We start from the raw sequence: 22,468 nt of genomic DNA, 5'->3' as shown, positions 1-22,468 counted from the left end.
CTACTACCATTTTGTAAAGCCTACTATATGCTTGCATGCTAGCTGCTTGTCCTCTTCAGTCACTACAAACAGAATTCAGGATTATTATTTTTTGGTTTGTTTGTTTTTAATACCGACATAAAGTTTTTTAGTAAATCAGATATTAAATTATTTATGTATTGTCTGGATATGCTCAGTGCTTTAGAAGCTAGGTTACGCTAAACTAAGCTTATCTTAAGAAGTGCACTCCACTTGTTTACATATTGTTTTATTAAATATTAAAAGTGAAACTGTCGTAGCAAATGCTTCAAAGACTTTAAGTAAGTTAAACGGGAAGTCAACCCAAAAATGTTCTTTACAATAATATGCTCTGTGGTCCTACTATTTAATTTTATTAATAAAGCAGCAAAATCCACCCGATTGTATCCATCTCGGAGCGGCCATTTTGCCACTTGCTGTCGACTGAAAATGACATCACAGTTGCTCAGACCATTCACAGCCTTTTCTTTTCTGAGTTTGGTCATGTGACATTTGTGAACTGAGTCGTGATTGGTCATTACTTGAGTCCTGAGCAACTGCGATATTATTTTCAGTAGTGACAAAATGGCCGACCCCTGCTTAATTCACATTCCACAAACACTATATAATATTTTTTTAGGCTAGTATATATAAAGCTAGCACATTTACACACACACAACAAGTATAGTCAATTTAATGAACTACTCAATCCGCTGCTTCAACATTTAAAGCCATTACAATTAAATGTCCTGTTAGTTTTACGGCTGTGAAGAAGAGAGGATCACGACCTTTGAAACATTCCGCCGCGCTGGATCGAGTTTACATCTGATGCCTCACAGTCACGCCGCGGCCGAAATTGACGGCGACAGACACACCGTGAACAGCTGTCAGGTTGCACTAGACAACACACCAACCACTTTTGTTCACTCACTGGACACTTTATTAGGTACACTTGTGGAGAAGATAGTGAACTGAAAAAAAAGATCATATTTGAAAATTTTTATTTTTTGCACCAAATCCATACTGTTACCACAGAAATGAGAGCACACCTTTAAAAAAAATTCAATATTTGTAGTGGACAAACAATGATAAATCCATTGTGAATTACAAGCCAGGCGGTCAAGCACATAGCCGCTATAATGTAACAATGCCTTCCATTATGACACAAAAGCAAACACAGGTCAGGACCATTATGATTTGTACAGAGGAACAATAAGGCTCACAAATACAGTATAAGGCTGGTTACTATATTCAGTGGATATAAAAAGTCTACACACCCCTGTTCATATGCCAAGTTTGTAATATGAAACTATATGAGAAATCATTTCCAAATTGTTTCCCACCATCAATGTGACCTATAAACCACACAACTCTAATGACTTTTGTAATAAATAAGTAATCCTTTTAGAAAAGTGAAAAATAAACAACTGAGATATGGTTGCACAAGTGTGCACACCCGCTGATAACTGGGGATGGGACTGTGTTCAGAATGATCAAATCACCTTCAATGTCGTTAAATGGGAGTCAGCGCACACCTGCCAACATTTCAAGTTTAGCTGTTCTAGTGGGCTTTTCTTTCTTCTTCTTTTTTGGGGGGTTATGCATTTATTTATTTTTCACTTTCTAGTAGAAGCCTGAAGGTTTTGTACTAACACTGTCTGCTATTTTTGGAACTGTTAATAATTCCCTAAAGTGCCTCTGATTGGTCCCAAATAAAGTTCAGTTGTTTTAGTAGGCTTTTCCTAACATCCGTTTGCTTTGTAAGCAGAAGCCTGAAGGTTTCTATTTAGAACTGTTCATAATTCCCAAAAGTGCCTCTGATTTAATCACATATGATTTTCAAATGCTTTAGTTGGCTTTTCCTGACTTTTTTTTTGTTTTGCTTTTAAGCAGAAGCGTGAAGATTTTGTGCTAGCAAAGACTGCAATTTAGAACTGCTCATAATTCCCTAAGTGCCTGTGATTGATCCTAAATGATTTTCAGATGTTTTTGTTTAAGGTTTTTCCTGATTTTTTGGGCTTTCAAGTAGAAATGCTAAAGTTTTGTCTAACACTGACTGCTATTTGGAACAGTTTATAAGTCCCACACCCTGCGAGAAAGCAAAAAGCTTACTATAGCAGCTAATTTATTTTCTATATTTAGTGAATGGTGATGTGTATGGTTTTTCCCATTTATTTTTACTTCTCCACAATTTCCCTTTTTTTTTTCTCAATTGCGTTTTACAGGTTACCGATGGTGGAAAAAGTTTTAAATCATTTATCTTGGTCTAATTTTTCATATCATAAAAACAGGGGTGAGTAGACTTTTATATCCATTGTATACTTGCAGCTGTTCAATTCAATTTCACAATCCAGCTGCCTGAATGGAATCACAAAGGCATAGCTACTGGGTCAATAGTTAAATGTCCCTTCAAATCCATTCAATACCTTCAAAAATGCTTCTGAATGAATGACCTATCTACATATTTTGGGGGTTGACTGCTGTGGAGGAAGCTGTACCGCTAACAGTGGCAAACAAAATGGTGTTCCATATTTGTGATTAGTACGCTGGGTAATTTCGTGAAATCAACCATCTGTACTGTTGTTATAATAATAAGAAATCTAATTTGTAAAGCGCTTTTCGCAACACCCAGAGGTGCATTCAAATAAGTTTTGCTGTGAAGCTAGCGATAGCTAGCTAGCAGTCTCAAACAAGGTCCCAGCCATCCAGGTTCCACCTTCACATGAGCGCTCACTGCACTGCTAACAATGTTAGCAAGGCTTCAAGGTCTTAAAAACAACTTTGCTATGCTAAAACTGTGTTGCATTCTGGGATGTGGTAGCCATTTTCTAGCTAGCTATATGAGCTAGCTGTGACAAACAGTCAGATGAGTGTACTTTGTGTTTTGCTAGCAAAAAACTGCATGTTTTTTCTTCATCATAAAGTGTGTTTTTACTAGTTATTTTTAACCGCATTTCAGTTTTGTTTTCGAATTCATAACATGAGGTTCTACTGTGACACTAAAAAGGGCAAAATCAGAAAAACTGATCATTTCATAGTGGTTTGTGTTCATGTGAGAAACTGTTCAGAGAGCTATTGAATGTTTGTTTTCAGCGGTTCTCTCTAAGCTAGCGTTCATGTTGGGACCCAGTTTGGCCGCCCCTGCCTTGCGTGGGCTCTTCAGGAATGCCATATGGGTGTACCCGGCCCCACACACGTGTTTGTGGGCGCTGCCATCCTGGTCGGAGCGCAGCGCCATCAGTTCGATCTCGTGCTTGGCGGCCGTCTCCAGAACCTGCTGCTTATTGTAGAACAGAACAAAATTGTTGATAATGGGATGGATGGGCAGGGCGATGGCGATCACGCCGCACAGGAAGCTGATGGCGGCGTTGCAGCGCCCCAAGGTGGTCTTGGGGTACACGTCGCCGTAGCCCACCGTGGTCATGGTGATCACGGCCCACCAGAAAGACTGCGGGATGCTGGTGAACAGGGTCTCCGGGTGGTTCTGTTCCACCGTGTAGCCCAGCGCGGAGAAGAGGAACACTCCGACACCCATGTACATGAGGAGCAGGCCCAGCTCCTTCAGGCTGCTCTTCAGGGCGCTGGTGAGGGTCTGGAGTCCGGACGAGTGGCGCGCCAACTTGAAGATGCGGGCGATGCGCATGATGCGTAAGGCCTGCACCGCCTGCTGCACGTTGGCCAGCTCCATCACGCCGGCGCCCAGCGAGGTGAGGAGGAGCACCACGAAGAAGGGCATGATGGCCATGAAGTCCACCACGTTCATGAAGGCCAGCGCAAACTTGACTTTGTTCGGGGACGAGGTCAGGCGCAGGACGTACTCGATGGTGAACCAGCCGATGCACACAGTCTCGATGCACTGAAAAGCATAAAAAGGGAAATGACAGTTGTTCATCTTGAGATGTCGTTTCCAGTTCAATCGTGTTCTGATCACAAATTTACAAAGTAGAAGTTTGTTTTTACTGTGTACATTTTTTGTGCCCGTTTATTTAGTGTTGCTGGTAGGAATTACAAACTGATTTTGGATTTTGCAAAACAACAAACAATGGTCAATAGTTTCTTTCTTTATTTGTAAATGTTATGGACTAAACCAGTAGGTGAATCATAATCAATTTGTGAAACTGTCAATTTTAAACAATGTCCTGTTTTTGAACAAAGGAATAGAAATTAAAACTTTATTATTTAAATCCCATTTCATTGATTAAGTGACAAAATAATCAATTATTAAAATAATGTATTACTTGAAGCCCTATGTACATACTCACAGGCATATATTCTTTATCCTCTGCATAAAGCGACTGATGCCACAACGCCATATTGGATGCCCACTTCCAGAAACTATTCCTTGTGTTTGCATGACTGTACTATACTGCCCCCAGTGGCTGAGTCACGTACATCAGAAGGCGCCACAATGAATTAATCATGCACAAATTTTTAATTCTTTACATTGTATTTAATTGTGTTAGTATATGTTTTTAAAAAGTATTATAGTTACATTTCTTTAATAAAATTACATTACAAAAAATATATGTTTTTGTTGGGAATTAATGGCATTTACATTCATTGTAATCGAGAAAGATGATTTGTGAGTTGCAAGTATTGGCAGGGCAAGAATAGTTTTGGGGTTTTCATGATAGTTATTGTAGTTTTTATTAATTAATTAATTAATTAATTATTATTATTATCATCATCATTATTATTATTATTCAGTTAATTTTAATTAGTTTTTAGAGCTGGTTTGTTAATTTTTATGATTTTTTTTTTAAATGCTTCATTTTAGCAGAGGTTTTATTAGTTTAATTTTATATGTATAAGTTTGGTATTTAGTGCATGATGCAATCTTCAAAGGGCTTTTTGAGCTTCCTTTCCTCTGCAAGACCAAAATTAATGCATTTAAAATTAACCTTGAACACTCGTATATTAATTGATGAAGACGAAAACAAAGGACATTTTCGCTATAGTTTTATAAAAAATAAAACACGTTTTGTATTTTTTTTTTAAAGTACATGCATTTTTTTTCCCATCTTTCATCAACATTTTTTTTTTCAATTTTAGTTTGTTGTTTGTTTTCATTACCTTGCTATGGCCATAGAACAAATTAAACTCTGATCTCAAGGCACCACTGTAAATCTTTCAGTTTAAGACAAACTAAAAGTGTAACAAACTTAAATAATTTTTTAAGTTGATTTGTTTTCAGTGTGACCTCCAAAATGGGATTCTCCATGAGGTTCCCCTCCTCGTCCTCCACCTGCAGGTCCGGTATGGTGCTGACGCACATGACCACGGAGGAGACGAGGATGAAGACAAAGGAGAGGATGGCGATGATGTGAGCGGGCAAGGACGACTCGGGTTTCTCCATGAGCCTCCACGTGCACGTCTGGAAGCGCTGCCAGCCACTGACGCTCGGGTCTCCCTCTCGGTCCACCAGGATGGTCCTCACCTTCTCCGCGATCTCCTCTAGCTCGTCTTCCACCTCCTTCAAGTTACTCTTGCAGCACTCATCCAGGAAATCCGAGTCAATTTTCCAAAAGTCCATCTCCTTCATGAAGCAGATGGGGCAGATACCTCGCTTGACGTGGATCTCCCCGTAGTAATAAAGCTCCGTGATGCACTTGAACGCGTCTGGATCGCGGTCGAAATAAAACTCTCCTTTTTCAGGGTCGTAGTCATCACACAGGGAGGAGATGTCCTCCGTGGGGAGGGGGGACACAGAGTTCACTAGTTCGGCAAGGCGGGTGTCCGGGAAGCGGTTGAGAACGTCCCGGCAAAACACCTGTTTCAGCCCGCCGATGTTCACCACCATCTCGGGTTCCTCGCTGGATCCGGAGCCGCTCCGGTACCGACTCTTGTGGTTTCCCCACATTGTGATGGACTGGGTGGGTGATCCTGAATTGTTGTGCAAGTCAAGCAAAAGTGTTTAATGCTAAAAAAAAAAAAAATGAAAAGAAGGATATTCTTAAGCAGTGGTTGAGGAATCCTGGCGTCCACGAGCTGGCGTTTTGCGGCTCTTGCGAGTGAGTGCACAAAGTTGGATTGAAGCGCGCAACTTGAAGTCAAGGAAGAACTAATTGAAATAACTACTTCCGGTACGACAGCAAAATAAGAGTGTTGCGTTTGTTTATTTATTTTATTTATGTCTGACCGTACGGTTGTTATGTTGGGGCAAAGCTCTTTGTAGTTGTAGTGAACTTCTAGACAAATGGTAAAAGTCTAGCAGTAGTAATATTTTATTATTTTATTATTTTTTATAATGGAGGTCCCGTACTGTAAACAGGATGCCGGTGTAAGGGCGCGCACACAACAAGCACCGACACATTCCACAAAATAATGTCACGGCCAAAAACACTGAAAACAGTCCAAAATGGGTGAGCACAAAGTACAACAAACATGAATTGGCCAAAAAGTGTATAAAAGAAAAACGTAATGATATGGAATATATAACAGCAAGCACAGCGGAATTTTGCAGAGTGGAACAGAGTGCATACATGAAATACCGTAAATGTATTTCAATTGTTCAAACATCTGTATTTTTAGTGAACGATATTATTTATGTTACGGCTGATTAAAAATAGGAGAGGAGTACAAATAGTTCACAGGATTGGGGTGATTATTTGTCTCCATCTAGTGGCGGGAAAATAATAATACATGTGAACAATAGTCTTTTGGGGTACGTATATCTGCAAGCAACTTTTACACATCTATTTCGAGAAAGATTATGTGGCGCGTCCGCTTTTATGCCACGATTTACATGTGTTTTAATTACCATGCGAGATTATTTTAATTACTAACCCTAACCCTAATAAAACAACTCCTTATGACTTTTCTCCTCGTCACTTTTTCTTAAATTATTTTTTTGTTTTTTTTATTAAGCAGTTATACACAAATAAATACGGCACACATGTATCATTAAATGACAAATTACTTGACAAAGATCGAGCAAAAGCGTTCTTCCAATATAATTGAACATATAAAATAAAAGGAAAAAATTAATAAACAGAAATTATATTTGTAAGAGGACTATAACAAATAAAATCTTTCCAATAAAGAAACTAAATGAGGGAATAAAAAATGTCCCTAAAAGCAACAAAACAAAACAAATTCTAATTTCTTGTCTTCCTGAAATACACCAAACAAAATAGACTCTTCTGTCATCAATGTTTATTTTATTTTATTGTAACCAAGGCTTTAAATTAGTCCAGAAGGAATGTACTACATTGCAGTGGGAAAAAACATGATTCAAGTTTTCTACATCCACATCACAGAACACACAATTATTTACATCCAAATCAAACTTCAGTCTTAAAAACTCCTTCGTCGGGTAAATTTCGTTCAAAATTTTGAATTGGACCTACTTTGCTTTGGGAGGTACTGGAAATAATATTTTTTTTTTCTTATGTTTCAATCTCACATTGTTTCAAAATAAATGACGTCTTAATTGGATTAGGATAATATTCATCTAAGAGCACTTTCCTTAACCTAAAGAGATCGGAATTGCTTTTATCTTTTTCTTCTCGTCACTTTGTTGTGAACGTAACGCTTCCCTGTAAACCTTACACGGCGCCTTCCGATTGGTGGGCTAGTCTGAAACACGCGTTTCAACCAATCGACGTTCCTTGTTTGGTTGCATCGCTTGAGTTCAGCCAATTAGCGTGGGCCACGGTGAATCTCCTCGACTGACTTTATTCCAGGCAGCTGCAGCAAGCGGCGGTACACTACGTAGGGTTTGCTGGTACAAGAGGAGGTTTAGAAGCTACTTAAATAATGAAACAATTACGTTCTGGTAAGTGGAACCGAAAATTAAATTAGTTATTTAAAATCCCCCGTTTTGGGATTCTTGGGTTACGCAATTGCGGAGTAGTTTGGCTTGTTGGCTAGCTTGAATAACGAAGGCATCATAGGTTGGCAGGCCTTTTTAATTCAATAGGAATGTGAATTTGAAATCGTTCCCACACTGAGTAAAATGTCCAATGCATGATTAATCGTGATTCGGTGAAAAGCTTCCTCCGTAAATGTAATGTAACAAGAGATCACTGATCGTGCTTCGGATCTTTGTGCAGGAGTTTTGCTGGGGTGCTCGCTGCTTGTTGCTGTGCAAGCCTTTTATTCCCCCAGCGACGATGTGGTCGAACTGAACCCGTCCAACTTTAACCGAGAGGTGATCCAGAGCGACAGTCTGTGGCTGATCGAGTTCTACGCTCCCTGGTGAGTGCCTCGACACATCTTGGGTGGGCCTAAACCATCGCCTAGGGGTGTCCCGGCAGCAAAATTCGGCTATTATGTTAATAGTTTCAAAGCGTGTGTAACGGTGGAATAGTGGTTGGCATGTCTGAGATAGCACATTTGGATAATGTTTACATACCTTGTCTTCATCAGGTGCGGCCATTGTCAAAAGTTGACGCCAGACTGGAAGAAGGCAGCGACAGCCCTTAAGGTAAACACGAACTTTAAACTATTATTACTACTAGGGGTGGGAATCTTTGAATGTCTCACGATTTGATTCGATTCAGATTTTCGGGTGTGATTAGATTCAGAATCGATTAAGAGCGATTTTTGATTGACAATGATTTTTTTGCTTCAATTTATAGATGTTCAAGGAATCGTAATGATCTACTCCAGTCTGACTCGCTAATGCTAATTAGTGCGCTATTCGCGGCACTTTTATCACTCAAAAGAACGTCTCCACGCTGCAAAAAAACAACTTTTATTGGAATGACTTGATCGTGACTTTTTCCTTCTAGTCTCTAATGTGGGTACAATTTAAGTGTATCAGACTGCGTGGAACCACACTGCCCCTAAGTGGCCAAATTGGTTACAACATGAACAGTGCTCCCAATAAAGGCACACACAGACAAAGGGAATACAGTATAAAATAATTTAAATAAAATCGATTTTGGGACATTTAAAATTGATTCTGAATCATACTAAATGAGAATCGATTTTTTTGGCACACCCCTAATTACTACTACTAATACTCCCTAAATTTGTATTTTGTCAACTAAGTGTTGAGTTTACCGCCTGTGTTCTCTCACAGGGTATCGTCAAGATTGGCGCAGTAGATGCAGACCAGCACAAATCTCTGGGAAGCCAATATGGCATCGCCGGCTTCCCCACCATCAAGATCTTTGGTGCCAACAAAAACAAAGCCGAGCAATATCAAGGTACTTGCGACGGGGGTAATTTTGTACACAGTACATCAGTTGAAAATATTTCACTGAGTTTTTTTTCTTTTTCTTCCTCAGGTGGACGAAACAGCCAGGCCATCGTTGATGGAGCCATGAACGCTCTGCGTGCTATGGTCAAAGAACGACTTAGTGGCAAGTCTGGCAGCTCGGGTTACAGCAAACAGGTATGAGAAGAATCATGTAGCGTTTCTGGTGGCAACATTTAAAGCAGAGCTGAGTGAGACTTTGACCCCAGCAGAGCGGCAGCGACAGTGATGGTAAAAAGGACGTGGTGGAGCTTACAGATGACAACTTTGACAATATGGTGTTGGATAGTGATGACGTGTGGTTGGTGGAGTTCTTTGCTCCCTGGTGTGGACACTGCAAGAAGTGAGTTTGAGCCTTAGACAAGGATGAGGGCAAAGTATTTTTGCTTATTTACATTGTTCTTCGTCTGATTGTGCCCTGAGAGGCTCCCACTGTATTTATAAGGGATTTAATGTGAAAAGTGACACAATGTTACTTTTTGCAATCACCAGCCTGGAGCCTGAGTGGGCAGCTGCCGCTTCGGCCGTCAAGGAGCAGACAAAGGGCAAAGTTCGCCTGGGAGTCGTTGATGCAACTGTACATCAGGCAGTGTCCAGCCGCTATGGGGTACGTATGAAAACATCTTCTTTTTTTTTTGCACACATAAAACTGGTATGTTTTGTCTGCGCGCAGATCCGAGGTTTTCCAACCATTAAGATATTCCGCAAAGGGGAGGAGCCCGAGGAATACCAGGGGGGACGTTCCCGCCGCGACATCATCGAGAGGGCCATGGATCTGTTTTCTGATAATGCCCCTGCTCCTGAACTGCTGGAGGTTGGTTGACGCGTCAAGCGTTGCATTAAACACAGATGAACTTAATTTAACCTTCTCTAAACTTTTGACTGCACATGTCATTTATGACACAGATTCTTAACGAAGACGTGCTGAAGAATACTTGTGAAGACAGTCAGCTTTGCATCATTGGCATCCTGCCGCACATTCTGGACACAGGTGAGTGCAGTCCAGCAAACTGTAGTTGCATGCGCTGACACCCACGTCACTCACCAGGCCTGTCTATGATTAACTCCAACTCCCATACACATTCAAAAGTCGTAGGTAGTACAGTAGAACGTGACAATGTCAACCTCAAGTGGGCAAAATAATGTACGTTATTGTGTTTAATAATGCAAAATCAATTTTTATCACATTACTCAACAAATCATATTGTTGAAATTAAAAAAAAGTTAGTACATTTAAAAAAAAATGCATAATAGTTTTTCTTAGTTTTAGTTTTTTTTTTTTTTTTCTTTACAAAAATTTTTTTGAGTTTTTTTTTTATGCTTTTTACTTTTTAGTTTAGTTGTTCTTAATTTTAGTCAAAAAAAATTTTTTTTTAAACAATTTGTTAAAAAAAAATCTGGTTTAATTTATTTTTAGACTTTTTACTTTACTAGATTTTCTTATTTTAGTATTAAATTAATTTAAAAAAAAATTGTGGGGGAATTTTTTTTAGTTTTTTTTTTTTAATGCTTTTTAGTTACCATAGAGGAGTATTTGTCCAAAGCCACCCCCCCCCCCCCCCCCCCAAAAAAAAAAAAACACACACTAAGTAGTGTGTAATAAATACCTTTCTGTGCGGCCTAATTGTACTGAAATAATATAATAATAATAATAATAATAATGACAAAAAAAAGTCCCTGAGAATGAATGAGTCATAGAATCCCCGAAAGCTCATGTATGAAATTAATTAACAAATTACTTTTTTGCTATAATTATAGTTTCTTCTCTTTGTCTCAGTTTTTCAGCACTTTATTTCATTTACAAAAATGTTTCAATTTTAGTGTTTGTGATATCATTACTTTTTGTTTCCATTAGTTCAATTGTCACCCACTGGATCAGTCCTCCCTGATCTTAATCAAACACATGCTTGTATTGTTTATATGAACAGGTGCAGCTGGTAGAAACAGCTACCTGGACGTGATGGTGAAGATGGCCGACAAGTACAAGAAGAAGATGTGGGGGTAAGAGCGAAAGCCGAGCGTTTGGACTCCGATCTCATTAGGAGTGACTTCATGACACCTGCCTCGCTTTCCCTCATCAGCTGGCTTTGGGCCGAGGCCGGCAGTCAGATGGCGCTGGAGGCCTCGCTGGGTATCGGCGGCTTCGGCTACCCCGCCATGGCCGCCATCAACACGCGCAAGATGAAATTCGCTCTGCTCAAGGGATCCTTCAGTGACACCGGGATTCACGAATTCCTCAGGTGAGTTGTGCAACCTGTACCAAGTTATAAACAGGAAGTAAAAACGCTCTTTTGTCGTTTGCAGGGAGCTTTCGGTTGGACGAGGTTCGACGGCCACGTTGGCAGGCGGCGTAGTACCCAAGATTCACTCCGTTGAACCGTGGGATGGAAAAGATGGACAGGTGAGACTAATTACTAATTAATTCCTGATGAGAGACAGACAACGTTATGTGGCGCTGGACGTCATATTAGTTTAACCTCCATAGTACAAAAGAATAATAATAATGATAATGATGAATAAGAAATAAATAATAATGATGGAGAAATAAATAATGAAATAAATAATAATGAAGAAATAATGATGATGAAGAAATAATGAAGTAATAATAATAATGAAGAAAATAATGAAGAAATAATAATAATAAGGAAATAAATAAGGAAATAATAATAATAGGGAAATAAATAATAATTAGGAAATAATATAAGCAAATAAATAATAAGGAAATAATGATAATGGAAATAAATAATAATAATAATAATAAGGAAAATGTACAAATAAATTTTTATTTCTCTTGCCATCAGCTTCCCGAGGAGGAGGAATACGACCTCAGTGACGTGGAGCTGGATGATTTTGACAAGAAGATTGAGTTATGAGGCTCGGATTTTTTTTTTTTTTTTTTTTTTTTAAGGTTGGGGCTGGGAATTAATCCTGGCTGGTTTGCTTTGGATGCGGTTTGGTCCCGTGCGAGCCACCTCCCCTTCTCCTGTGGAGAAGTTACTGTTACAGTTACTGAAATACTCCAGAGGGACTGATTGGGGAGTGGGTGGGAGGAGTGGGGGTCAGTCACTCGAATAACTTCTGAAAGTTGCAATCCAACCAACGTATTTAAAAGAGAGGAAGCTTATTGTTTCATTTGTCTATTTTTAAATGTGGACTCGAATATTCAACACTTTTGTCAAAGCTCTCACATGACATCATATCATTTCTTTTTCCTGGTTTTCAATCCAGTGGTTAAAGAATGTTGAAGAGGGGGGCATCTTGTGTAGATTTTTCTTACACAAACTTTATTTCAATTGTGTGAAAACATTTGTTACAATAAAACAATAAAAACAGCCTTCCTATTTAAAGTCACTACATTATAAAGATGCGCTATGTCACAAAGTGCATGCAATACTAAAAGGCATATACATCTTTTGTGTAGAACAGCTATTGAGCATTCCTGAGCAGCACAGTTGAAGTGAATCAAATATTAGCATAGTGATGCAATCAATTCCCTCTAAATGTAACATAGCCAAGAGTCATAATACTTGCCATGCAAGGAATCCAGTCAATATAAATACATGATATGGCACTTGACTTGTGAGGACAAGTAACACCACTTTCAAGATAAAAATTTACACATGAGGAAAAGCGCAACGATCCACAGAGAAGCCACAAAAATATAATTATGAAAAGCAGGGTTTCCAAAATAAAAGCCTGGACCCACAATGGGGAACGGGCAAATAATGAGCTCCCTAATTGTCACAGTAAAATGGTTTAAACACATTTTCTGTGTTTTTGTCATTGCTTTAACTGCAGTACTTTAATTTTAGCGGAGTAAGCAAATTTGTAGAAGGTTTTGGAAACCCTGATGTAAACAATAAGACATCGTGGAGTGCTGTACACGTTTATGAGCGCATGCTTTGTCGCCTCAGAACTGACGAGAGGCGCTCTGATCTGACTGCAGCAGTCGGACAATGGACGGGTCGCTCTTGGCACCTTTAATGAACTCCTCCAAGGACAAACGACCTGTTCATCACAAGGCACAAAATCTGTAAGACTCGACACGACACGAGAGGCTTGTTTATATCACGACTGCGTCGGCCAACAGAGGGCGCTGTGGGGTTAGAATCATGCAATTAAGGTACACCATAGAGTGGAATGCTTCTCTATGGCTGTGTCCGATGTCCATCCTTTTCCCCTAAAGGTAAGGACCCAACCCCTCATTCCCTACATAGCCCCGCACTATATAGTTGCCCTAATATATAGTGCTCTCATTCTGTTTGGCGATTCGGACAGCCAGCTCACTACTTGCTCCTTGTCGCATATCACGTGACCGCCGTACTTGTAATGACGCAGCAGCGATTAAATCTCCGATTATTTATTGTGATTAAAAATGTTTTTAAACTATTTTATTTCCCTTGTCGTACATATTTCCAACTAATACGAATTATTTCCGTAGTATCTAGTTAATGTATTGCTTTTATTTTTGCGCTTGCGCCATGTTTTTTTTTTTTTTTTCATACTCGCAATGCATTGTGATTTATATCAACCTGGTTGAGTGAGCATCGACGTTCACTACTTTTCAAAGCGCATTGTGGGTAATTCTAAGTGCCCTACACTCCTACATTTTTGTGTGTGTAATAAATACAATTAAAAAAAATTAAATAAAGTTCGGATAAAATGTCCGTTTTTGGTTCCGTGCAATGTCGTGAACCGGAAGTATTTTGTAATTGGACGCGCTTCCGGAAGCTGTCACTGGCGGAAACGCTGCATTCAAAGCTGATTGAGAAAATAATCGTGTCTAAATTTACTAAGACAGAAAAAGGAGTGTGATACTGATGCAACACTTAGAATTTTTTAACCTCAAGGACACCCCTACAAAATAGCGTGACGCCTCAGTAGCGCACTGTATAGGGAGTAGGGTGGACATTTGGACACAGCCCTCTAGTCCACTTTTGGCCAACTGGTACGCAATTAAAACCTTACCAGTAAACTGTTGTGCTACACTACTAACAGTAGAAGGCCCAACTAGTAGGAATGTGTCATTATAGTCTCACCGTCGTTGTCGATGTCCATCTGTCTGAAGATCTTATCTGTGCGTTTCTCCGGCGTGGATTCATCCTCGGGCATCTTCATCACTGAAGACACCATCTTATAAATGGCCTACGAATGATGGGTTAGTCACACAGTATTTTCCCTTTAGTGCAGTGGACACCACTTAGAAGCAAACTTGAAATATGGAATCTGTCTTGTAAACACTGTTAAATGTCTCTGGCTTGGATGAGGACCAAAAACAAGAGTAACAAAAAGCTCTGATGCATTTCTACGGGCAAACGCAACAGGCTAAAGCCAATATTGATATGACCCCACAGCTCAGCTCACCACGCTGGAGGAGTAAATATAACCGCGGAAAGGGCAACCGCTATGATGTTAGGAGAAAATATGACTATAGTCCTAAGAGACCAGAAATATGATTTCAAAGTTCAAACTTGGAGCTGAAACTGCCCGGTGGATTAAGAGAAATAATACATGTATTTTAAATTTGATGCTTCAAGAAAAAAACGTTTATCATCAAGCTAAGGTTTTACAATTCCAAATTTAACTAACATTTTACACCCTTGATGGATTAAAAGAAAGAATGTTATTTGGAAAGGGAAAAAAAGCTTTACTTTGGTCTGTTAAAAAAAAAAAAAGATTTTCCAGTTAAAACTGTTTTCTTGTTATACCCCTAATATTTATACATAAATAAATAAATACATATGAAAAGAATGCTATCTGATAAAATGCAGTTACATTCATCTGTAATCATAGTATAATAAAAAAGTAAATAAATAAAATATAAATCAATAAATAAATGGGCACCCGGTCCTCACCTGGACTATCTCCAGCATTTCAGCGCGGCTGATATATCCATTCCCGTCCAGGTCGTACATGCTGAAGGCCCAGCGCAGTTTCTGCTCCAGGCCGCCGCGCGACGTCACGCTCAGAGCGATGATGAACTCCCGGAAGTCGATGGTGGCGTCGCCGTTGGTGTCGAACGTGCGGAAGACGTGCTCGGCGAACTTGGAGGCGTCTCCGTAGGGGAAAAAGTTTGCGTAGATCTTCTTGAACTCCTCCACGGTCAGGTGGCCGGTGGGGCAGTCCTTGAGGAAGCCGCGGTACCACTCCTGCAGCTCGTGGTCGGTGAACTCCGTGTTCTCTCGCAAATCGTTCAGGACCTCGGGCCGGAGCTTACTGTTCTGTTTTCCCATGATGCAGCGCTCCCGGCGGCAGGTTGATAACTGGACTGGTGTTTCGTTTCTCTTGTCTCCTGTAAGGAACCGACAAATCTCGTGGAAGTAACAAGGGAGATGCTAAGGATGCAGGCAGAAAACCAATCAAGAAGCCAGGCAATAATTGTCTCTCCATGAGGAGCATCAGAGTGCGATCTCAACATCGCACGTAATGCAGGTGTGAATAAGCGTGGAGGGGTAAAAAAAAAAATCACCACACTCACTCAAGACGTTCCTGCGCTGTGATTGGCCGTGTCATTGTAAATGTCATTCAAGCATCTGTTTGACCAAATTTGGTCATTTCCTAGGAAAACGCATGACTGGCATTCAGAACATTTTTGTCTAAAGAGTTTGTCATTCCTAATTCTCAACCCCCTTGTGATGCATGGTCCACTTTTTCCAGTGGCTTCTCTTCCTAATGAGTCCGTTTCACACACTGACTGGTGTGTGTGTGTGTGTGTGATGACACAAGCCCACTTCATTCACTTTGTCACTAGGTGCCAAAACAACAGACCCTTTTGCTCTTTTCCTAAGAAGTACATGACACAAAAAAAAACTGCGAAATGAAATACGACTTATGCGCGTTTAATTGCATAAATATGGCTGGTGATGCCGAGGCCAACATGCGCCATCATAACGCGTGAATGGAACAAATGATGTGAATGATTTTATTAAGGGAGCAGAACAAATGACAGTTGTCCTTGTTTACATCCTCATTACCGTATTTCCTCAAATAGACGCAGTGCCTTAATGGCCGGGTGTGTCGTCTGCTTGAATAAACACCACACCTCCAAACTGAATCGACACCATAATATGGCGGATGTAATGACTTTTATTACTGTATCACATCTGATACCAGCTTGTGTTTGCAGTTAACATCTATAGCACGCTTTTTGAATTCAATTTATTTTGCATCCCTAGTAAGATTTGTGTGTTTTATTTTGTACTACAAACACATAAACACTACCTGATTTCCAAGCAGATAGAACATGTCATATTTATTTTACAGCTAGTAGTTACAGTTGCATGGTTTCATCCGATTTGAAGATAACACTCTAAATGCACCCCACTGGTTACTTGGCACTCAACGTGACTGTCTAAATCTGTCCAGAAGCTCCGCAGCATATGCGGAGTCCTCATATGTATCTCACCAGTGATTTTTTTTATGCTCATTTAGAGTGACAAGAAATGGGGTGCATGCCACAAAGAAAAGTTATTTTGCTGACCTTGCGGGACACTTGCAGACGTAACTGGATGGATCTTGGTTCAATAAATAGAGTATTTGGTACATTACAAAACGTGCACCATCTTGAAAGTTGAAATCTTAGCTAGGCACAGTGTCTATTTTTAGAACAGAGCTATGGGCTACTCATGTTGTGTTTGGGGCTAATTAGTACATGCTGTTTTTTTTTTTTTAAAGGACAATGCAAAGGCATTCTTGCATCTGTTACTGTCTCTTTCATCTACCCTCCTTCTCCATATTGTAACTGCTCACTGAGGAGGAGAAAGAAAAAGTTAAATAGAGGCAATTACGTTTAAAGCCAATAATATTGTGCCCTGCTTAGATGTTCCCTTAAAAAAAGGCCAGTTATTGCAGTAAACTGTCAAACCAGTTACAGTGGATTACTAAAAATAAATATACTAAATATATAAATAATAAATATATAAACTTTTGTCTCATTTTTTTATATCAACACTTGGGCCTAAAACACTACTATGTTGCTCATTAGTACTTGCATATATTTTTTTTAAGTGGTTCTTGGTGTGTCATTATTTATCAATTATGGAATTTTTTTGAAAAAAAACAACATTGTCCCAAGTCAACTGGAATTGGCTGTAGTTTAACATGACCCTGTAGATTAATTTAAAACATGGATGGCTGGAGTAAGCGTTGGATACAATAAATAAAGCCCTTGAACCATCAATAAATAAAATAAATACCATTTACTTCGAGGGCCACATACAGAAAAATTAAACGATGGAAGGGCCACCTTGAAATATTTTTACTTTCATTTATCAAGCACACCAAAATCAAAATAAATTATATATATTTATATATTTATTTATTTATCAAAATAAATTATATATATATATATATATATATATATATATATATATATATATATATATATATATAATTTATTTATTTATCAAAATAAATTATATATATATATATAATTTGTTTTTATTTTGGTGTGCTTTTGCACTTGTGAGCTTTGTTCTGCAGGTCAAAACCTTTCAATTAATCGGACAATGACATTAATAACATATCCTTATCACAACTGTTTGCTTTTTTAATGATGTCAGGGGTCACATATCATTACCACGATCTAACCTGTATAAACACGAGGAAAGATTTTAACGCACCCCTTCATGCTATTTAATTGGATGGAAATCAAACAAAACACGGACGCGGTACGGACCTCGGAGACGACAAGGACTCGGGATTCATTTTGCTGCTATGCCGTGTGTGTGTGTTGGCAATAAAAGACAGCATCAATTGGGTCGGAAACCAATCAGTATAAAAAGAAAAAAAGAAATGAGCTCTCCCGTTATTTCTCGCTTTGTGGTTTTCCCTGAACTACTGCGGAGAACATCATGCACTGGCTCAGGATGAGGTCCCCTGACACACCAGTTGCCACGGCAACACAATAGTGGCGCTAAAGCGCAAGAAAAAGGAGGCAATCCAAGAGCCAATCTGGACCGATGATACAGTACTTAGCATACTATTATGCTTTTAAAAGCATATATTCAGTTCAGCAAGACAACTCTGTTTCCAACATTGTCTGAACACGACCTAAAAGCATTGAGCTCTCCCCAAAAGAGAGGAAAAACATTTTGCACCAAATTTTTATAACACCGTTGTTGCTAAGTTATATGCTACACAGCTTTTGACAAAACTTTGCAGGCTTTCTGAAGTTAATTATGATTTTTTTTTAATAACTTTTTAAAACCCTCGTGTACATTTTTGGCTTTTTGCTTTTTATTAATATCAATCATATATAAAGCATATGGAAAACTCACTGAGTGAGTTGAAATTGCACCCAATTGTCCAAAACATGTTGAAGTTCAAAATGGCACCGTCCAAAATTTAAAATTTATTATTGTCATTATTATATGTGGGAAACACATTTTTATAGCACACATGAGTAAAGATTTCCAAATTTTGGCCCATTGACTCCCGTTATAAATGATAATTTTTCATTATTTTTTTTTTATCCCTTCACTAGGTCATCAACTAAACGTAGAATTATTTGTTTTGACTTTACAGTCATAAAAGCCATAATACCCCAGATGGCGCTAAAGAGCTAATTATCATTTTGGGTTTAGCTGACTTATGTGCTTCCTATGTCCCCATTCTTATACCAAAACAAGAAAGCACAGTGTTTTATTTATATATATATATATATATATATATATATACACGGATGGTAGTTAGTTGTACTCTTAGGACAATATTGCTTTTATTGTCCGTAGAGGGCATCAAAAACAAATAAATAAATAAAAACTATATATGTATGAATAGGTCTAATGTCACTGAACATTTTAAGTGGTCGCAAGTAAAATATTCAGAAATGACTTAGATATCACACTTCCACCAGTGAGCCAAATTTTGGCTCATTTTACTTATGTGTCGTAAAACTTTTTTAACTTACAAGGTTTTTTTTTTTTAAAGATGAGATTCCAATAGCCAATAAGTTGCGCACATCAAACTAGTCACCTCCTGCCTCACAATATTATTTTATGGTTCCGAGCCCATTATGATAGCCATTATGCTAAAACTAAAAAACATATAACAAATAATACAATTTTGGCAAAAATCTGTGTATCCACTTGTTGTCATTCACAGAATAAAACTTGCTGTCGTCTGAAAATGACATCACAGTGTCTAATGGCTTCGCTTGAGACTGTCACATGACCAAACCCAGACAACAGGTGAGCCGTTATGGTCGTTACCTGATAAGCACTGTGTGATGTCATTTTCAAGACAAAATGGCCACCCCCTGAATTCACATTCCACAAATGCAATATTTATATGTTGTGTTGTGATGAAACGTGTTATTATTTAGTCCTTAATCCACATGTAAAAAAGTAGTGTTCATACAGCAGACATAAACAATTGTTAGGGAAACATAATTGTGAGCTATGAAAAGTGTTGTTTTTTTTCATCATTTTTTGTGTGATGACAGACTGCTTTGTAGTTGGACTCATTAAACGTAGATCATGTTCTTTATTGCTTATTTAACTATATTTCATTGAGATTGTGATAATTTTAGCTAAAAAAAAACAAGCTAGCTTCTTGCTAATGCACTCAGGAACGATTGTAGCAAACTACAGCATACAATTTACAAACAAGTTACATTTGACTTGAATGCATCAGTACAAATGTGATTTTTATTGGAAAAACAATTGGCTGTACAATCCTGCCACATTTGAGGTACATGAGTTTGCATCCTGGTCCAGCTCTCCCAACTCTGCCTTAGCTACCGACCAAGCTTCTGTTCCGGCTCGGAACCAAGCCACTCAAAAAGCCACAGTCTCTACACTTACTTGGCTGATCTTTAGTACAACCGTTACCGGAAACTTACAAAAAAAAAGTCAGACAACAGAAACGCCCTTAAAGGAAGAACAACAGCAACTGACACACCTGTCAAGCACACACTGGAAGTAGAGCAGAAGATAAGTTTGCCCCCCCACAAAAAAAAAGAGTTTGTTGTAGCAAGTACACAGTGGCACCCTTTGTACTATGTTATTCTTGCTTTCAACAGTCATTAGTGACCTTTATGTTACAACTAACCCAAACCATGGGGACAATTGTCCCTGGTTTCCACTACTGATACTGCCGGATGGAAAATCTCACGTAGGTGTAATGCGTGGGTGGACTAATGCAGTTAGTTGTCCATAGTGCATTTTTTCCCCAGTTTGTCCATTTTATGTCACATTTTAACTGTTGGTTAGAGAGCTCAATTATATCAAATCAAATATTCTGACTCCCGTTAAGAATTCCATCAACATGGACTACACAAAGTGTTGGCCTTTGCTCTTAGTTACTTTAATGACATTGAATGATTCCTGAAAGCCCCCCCCCCCCCCCCCCCCCCCACACACACACACACACACGCACACACGCACACAAATACGGTTTTAGGAGTGTAACGGACTAAAAATTGCATTATTAAATTTGACGTATGAATTACGTAGTTATCCACACATTGTAACGTTATCACTTTGTACAGTATTGTGACTTTTTAAATTTAAATAATTGTACTTAATCTACCCACAACCTTGACAGAAATAGGAATGGGATGCAGTGTCGTCTTCAATGGGTGTAACCCTCAAACTACCATCGTGTCTTGGGGGGAAACTGGCACGGCAGCCGAACGCGGACTTGGAAATAGTTTACGACCCAATAAGTTTATTATTTAAAAAAAGAAAAGAAAAGAAAAATTACCTTTGAGGAGAGGATTTGGGAGTTTTACAGTAGAAAAGTCCGCTTTGGTCGGTCCACTTTTACGTCGTCTTCAGCGGACAGAATTCACCATTAACTTCACCGTCTTCTGTTGAGTAAACCAGACGGAAAAAATAAAAATAAAACCGATGTTTAAAGCTTTAAATGTTGTCCACTAAGAATAGTTTGTTTGACCACAGGCTGCCAGCGATGCTTACAAGCTTTGCTGCTAGAAGATGTGGCACGAGCTCGATTTTCATCCGACTCGACCAAAAACAACAAAGGGGTTATTTTTCCTTTAGGACCCCAAATACAAATATTTCTCACACTCTGTTGGGAACTAAATATTTCTTTATATAATTAGGTTCACTTACAAATCCTTAAAATGAACGTTGTGAATTGTGATCTGTTTTGTGCTGACGGTGTGACTTGTTTGTGTGTCCCACCCTCCCCTACGCACAGAATGGATCGTTCCACTCTCTCCTTGCTGCTTCCATCAGAGAAAAAGTCGCAGCGTCCGGTGGAAAATTATCTCCGTAGACTATTATTAGCTTGCTATCTAAAATACACTTCTGAGGAGAAAATCTTACAAAACTAACACCGAATGTTAAAAAATAAAAATAAAAAAAGTTATTTTTACATTAACGTCATCACAACAAATCTATCACGAACCCTATTGAAACTTTGTTTAAAACTATTTTCCCAGGCATTTTACCACTCTAAATTGTATGGTCTCTAACCATGAACATATGACTGTACCTTCACTTGTGCAGGTTAGACACTTCAGGAAGTGTGGTGTGTATGTCAGCATTTCAGTCAGCGGATCAATAATTAACTGTGTCTGTGTGTGTTTGAATCCTGACACCTGTTCCCATGAAGCACACTGCGTGTTTTATCTCCTTACCTGAAGGCAGTGATGGCGCTGCACCGGGGCTAGGAGGTGCTATAGCCGTCAGAAATCTGTGTATGGCCTTATTTAAGCCCCTCCAGCATTTTATTTGGTATTCTAAAATTGAATCTATAAATTATGAATCTGACGCATTCACATGAAATTGGCCTCACATATTAGTTCTGCCATGTGACGAAATGTGACGTAAACCGAGAACACTATTGTTGCAACATCTCACTTGAGTTTTAGTAAATCATGTAGACTTTTTTTTTTTTTTTGCTTAATACATTGCAGTTGGAATAGAAAAGGGGAAACCCCAAATGTAACATCTAACATTGCGTCTTCCTTTTTCGGTAACATTTTTTTTCAGGTGCATAATAGAGTTTTCCTCTTAATATTTAAGTAACATGCTGTTGACTTAAATAATTCAGAAATCGGACACTAGAGGGTGCTAGGTGACCTACATTTAGGAGCAAAGAGTCTGCAAGTGGAGGGGGCCTTGCGCATTATGGTTGGAAAACAAATCTACCTAATGCTACCAAGAAGGGAAAACACATGTGACCAGCATAACCATTATGGACATAATAGCACAGACTTTATTATGCACAATAATATAATCTTTGGACTATGTACACCAAAGCATCACTTGTTTAAAAAGTTTGTTACGTTTAGGT

The 22,468-nt window shown here is 38.9% G+C and overlaps 3 protein-coding genes across 5 annotated transcripts; 1 reads left to right on the top strand and 2 right to left on the bottom strand.

Moving 5' to 3' along the window:
* Nucleotides 1-920: 920 nt before the first annotated feature.
* LOC144039824 (voltage-gated potassium channel regulatory subunit KCNF1-like) lies at nucleotides 921-6,003 on the bottom strand. Its single transcript, XM_077553522.1, has 2 exons — nucleotides 5,198-6,003; nucleotides 921-3,853 (listed from the first exon to the last, which is right to left on the bottom strand). Exons 1-2 carry the CDS (start codon nucleotides 5,855-5,857, stop codon nucleotides 3,062-3,064), a joined length of 1,452 nt encoding a protein of 483 aa, XP_077409648.1. The 5' UTR covers nucleotides 5,858-6,003; the 3' UTR covers nucleotides 921-3,061.
* A 1,659-nt stretch (nucleotides 6,004-7,662) lies between these two features.
* pdia6 (protein disulfide isomerase family A, member 6) lies at nucleotides 7,663-12,535 on the top strand. Of its 2 annotated transcripts, none has more exons than XM_077552723.1 (13): nucleotides 7,663-7,774; nucleotides 8,052-8,196; nucleotides 8,368-8,425; nucleotides 9,026-9,152; nucleotides 9,234-9,340; nucleotides 9,415-9,545; nucleotides 9,695-9,809; nucleotides 9,876-10,016; nucleotides 10,109-10,193; nucleotides 11,131-11,203; nucleotides 11,284-11,442; nucleotides 11,507-11,603; nucleotides 12,004-12,535. In XM_077552723.1, exons 1-13 carry the CDS (start codon nucleotides 7,756-7,758, stop codon nucleotides 12,073-12,075), a joined length of 1,329 nt encoding a protein of 442 aa, XP_077408849.1. In that variant the 5' UTR covers nucleotides 7,663-7,755; the 3' UTR covers nucleotides 12,076-12,535. The 2 variants fall into 2 exon arrangements, with proteins under 2 accessions (XP_077408849.1, XP_077408848.1); XM_077552722.1 differs by having other exon boundaries at nucleotides 9,412-9,545.
* On the bottom strand, nucleotides 12,519-21,182 carry hpcal1 (hippocalcin-like 1). Of its 2 annotated transcripts, none has more exons than XM_077552725.1 (4): nucleotides 20,909-21,182; nucleotides 15,058-15,491; nucleotides 14,242-14,347; nucleotides 12,519-13,210 (listed from the first exon to the last, which is right to left on the bottom strand). In XM_077552725.1, exons 2-4 carry the CDS (start codon nucleotides 15,433-15,435, stop codon nucleotides 13,113-13,115), a joined length of 582 nt encoding a protein of 193 aa, XP_077408851.1. In that variant the 5' UTR covers nucleotides 15,436-15,491; nucleotides 20,909-21,182; the 3' UTR covers nucleotides 12,519-13,112. The 2 variants fall into 2 exon arrangements, with proteins under 2 accessions (XP_077408851.1, XP_077408850.1); XM_077552724.1 differs by having other exon boundaries at nucleotides 12,521-13,210; nucleotides 15,058-15,494; nucleotides 20,909-21,177.
* Nucleotides 21,183-22,468: the final 1,286 nt, after the last annotated feature.

The sequence above is a fragment of the Vanacampus margaritifer genome, chromosome 19 (assembly GCF_051991255.1).
Source record: "Vanacampus margaritifer isolate UIUO_Vmar chromosome 19, RoL_Vmar_1.0, whole genome shotgun sequence".
In the NCBI taxonomy this organism is placed as follows: Eukaryota; Metazoa; Chordata; class Actinopteri; order Syngnathiformes; family Syngnathidae; genus Vanacampus; species Vanacampus margaritifer.
This window is presented reverse-complemented; position numbering and strand designations above follow the sequence as displayed.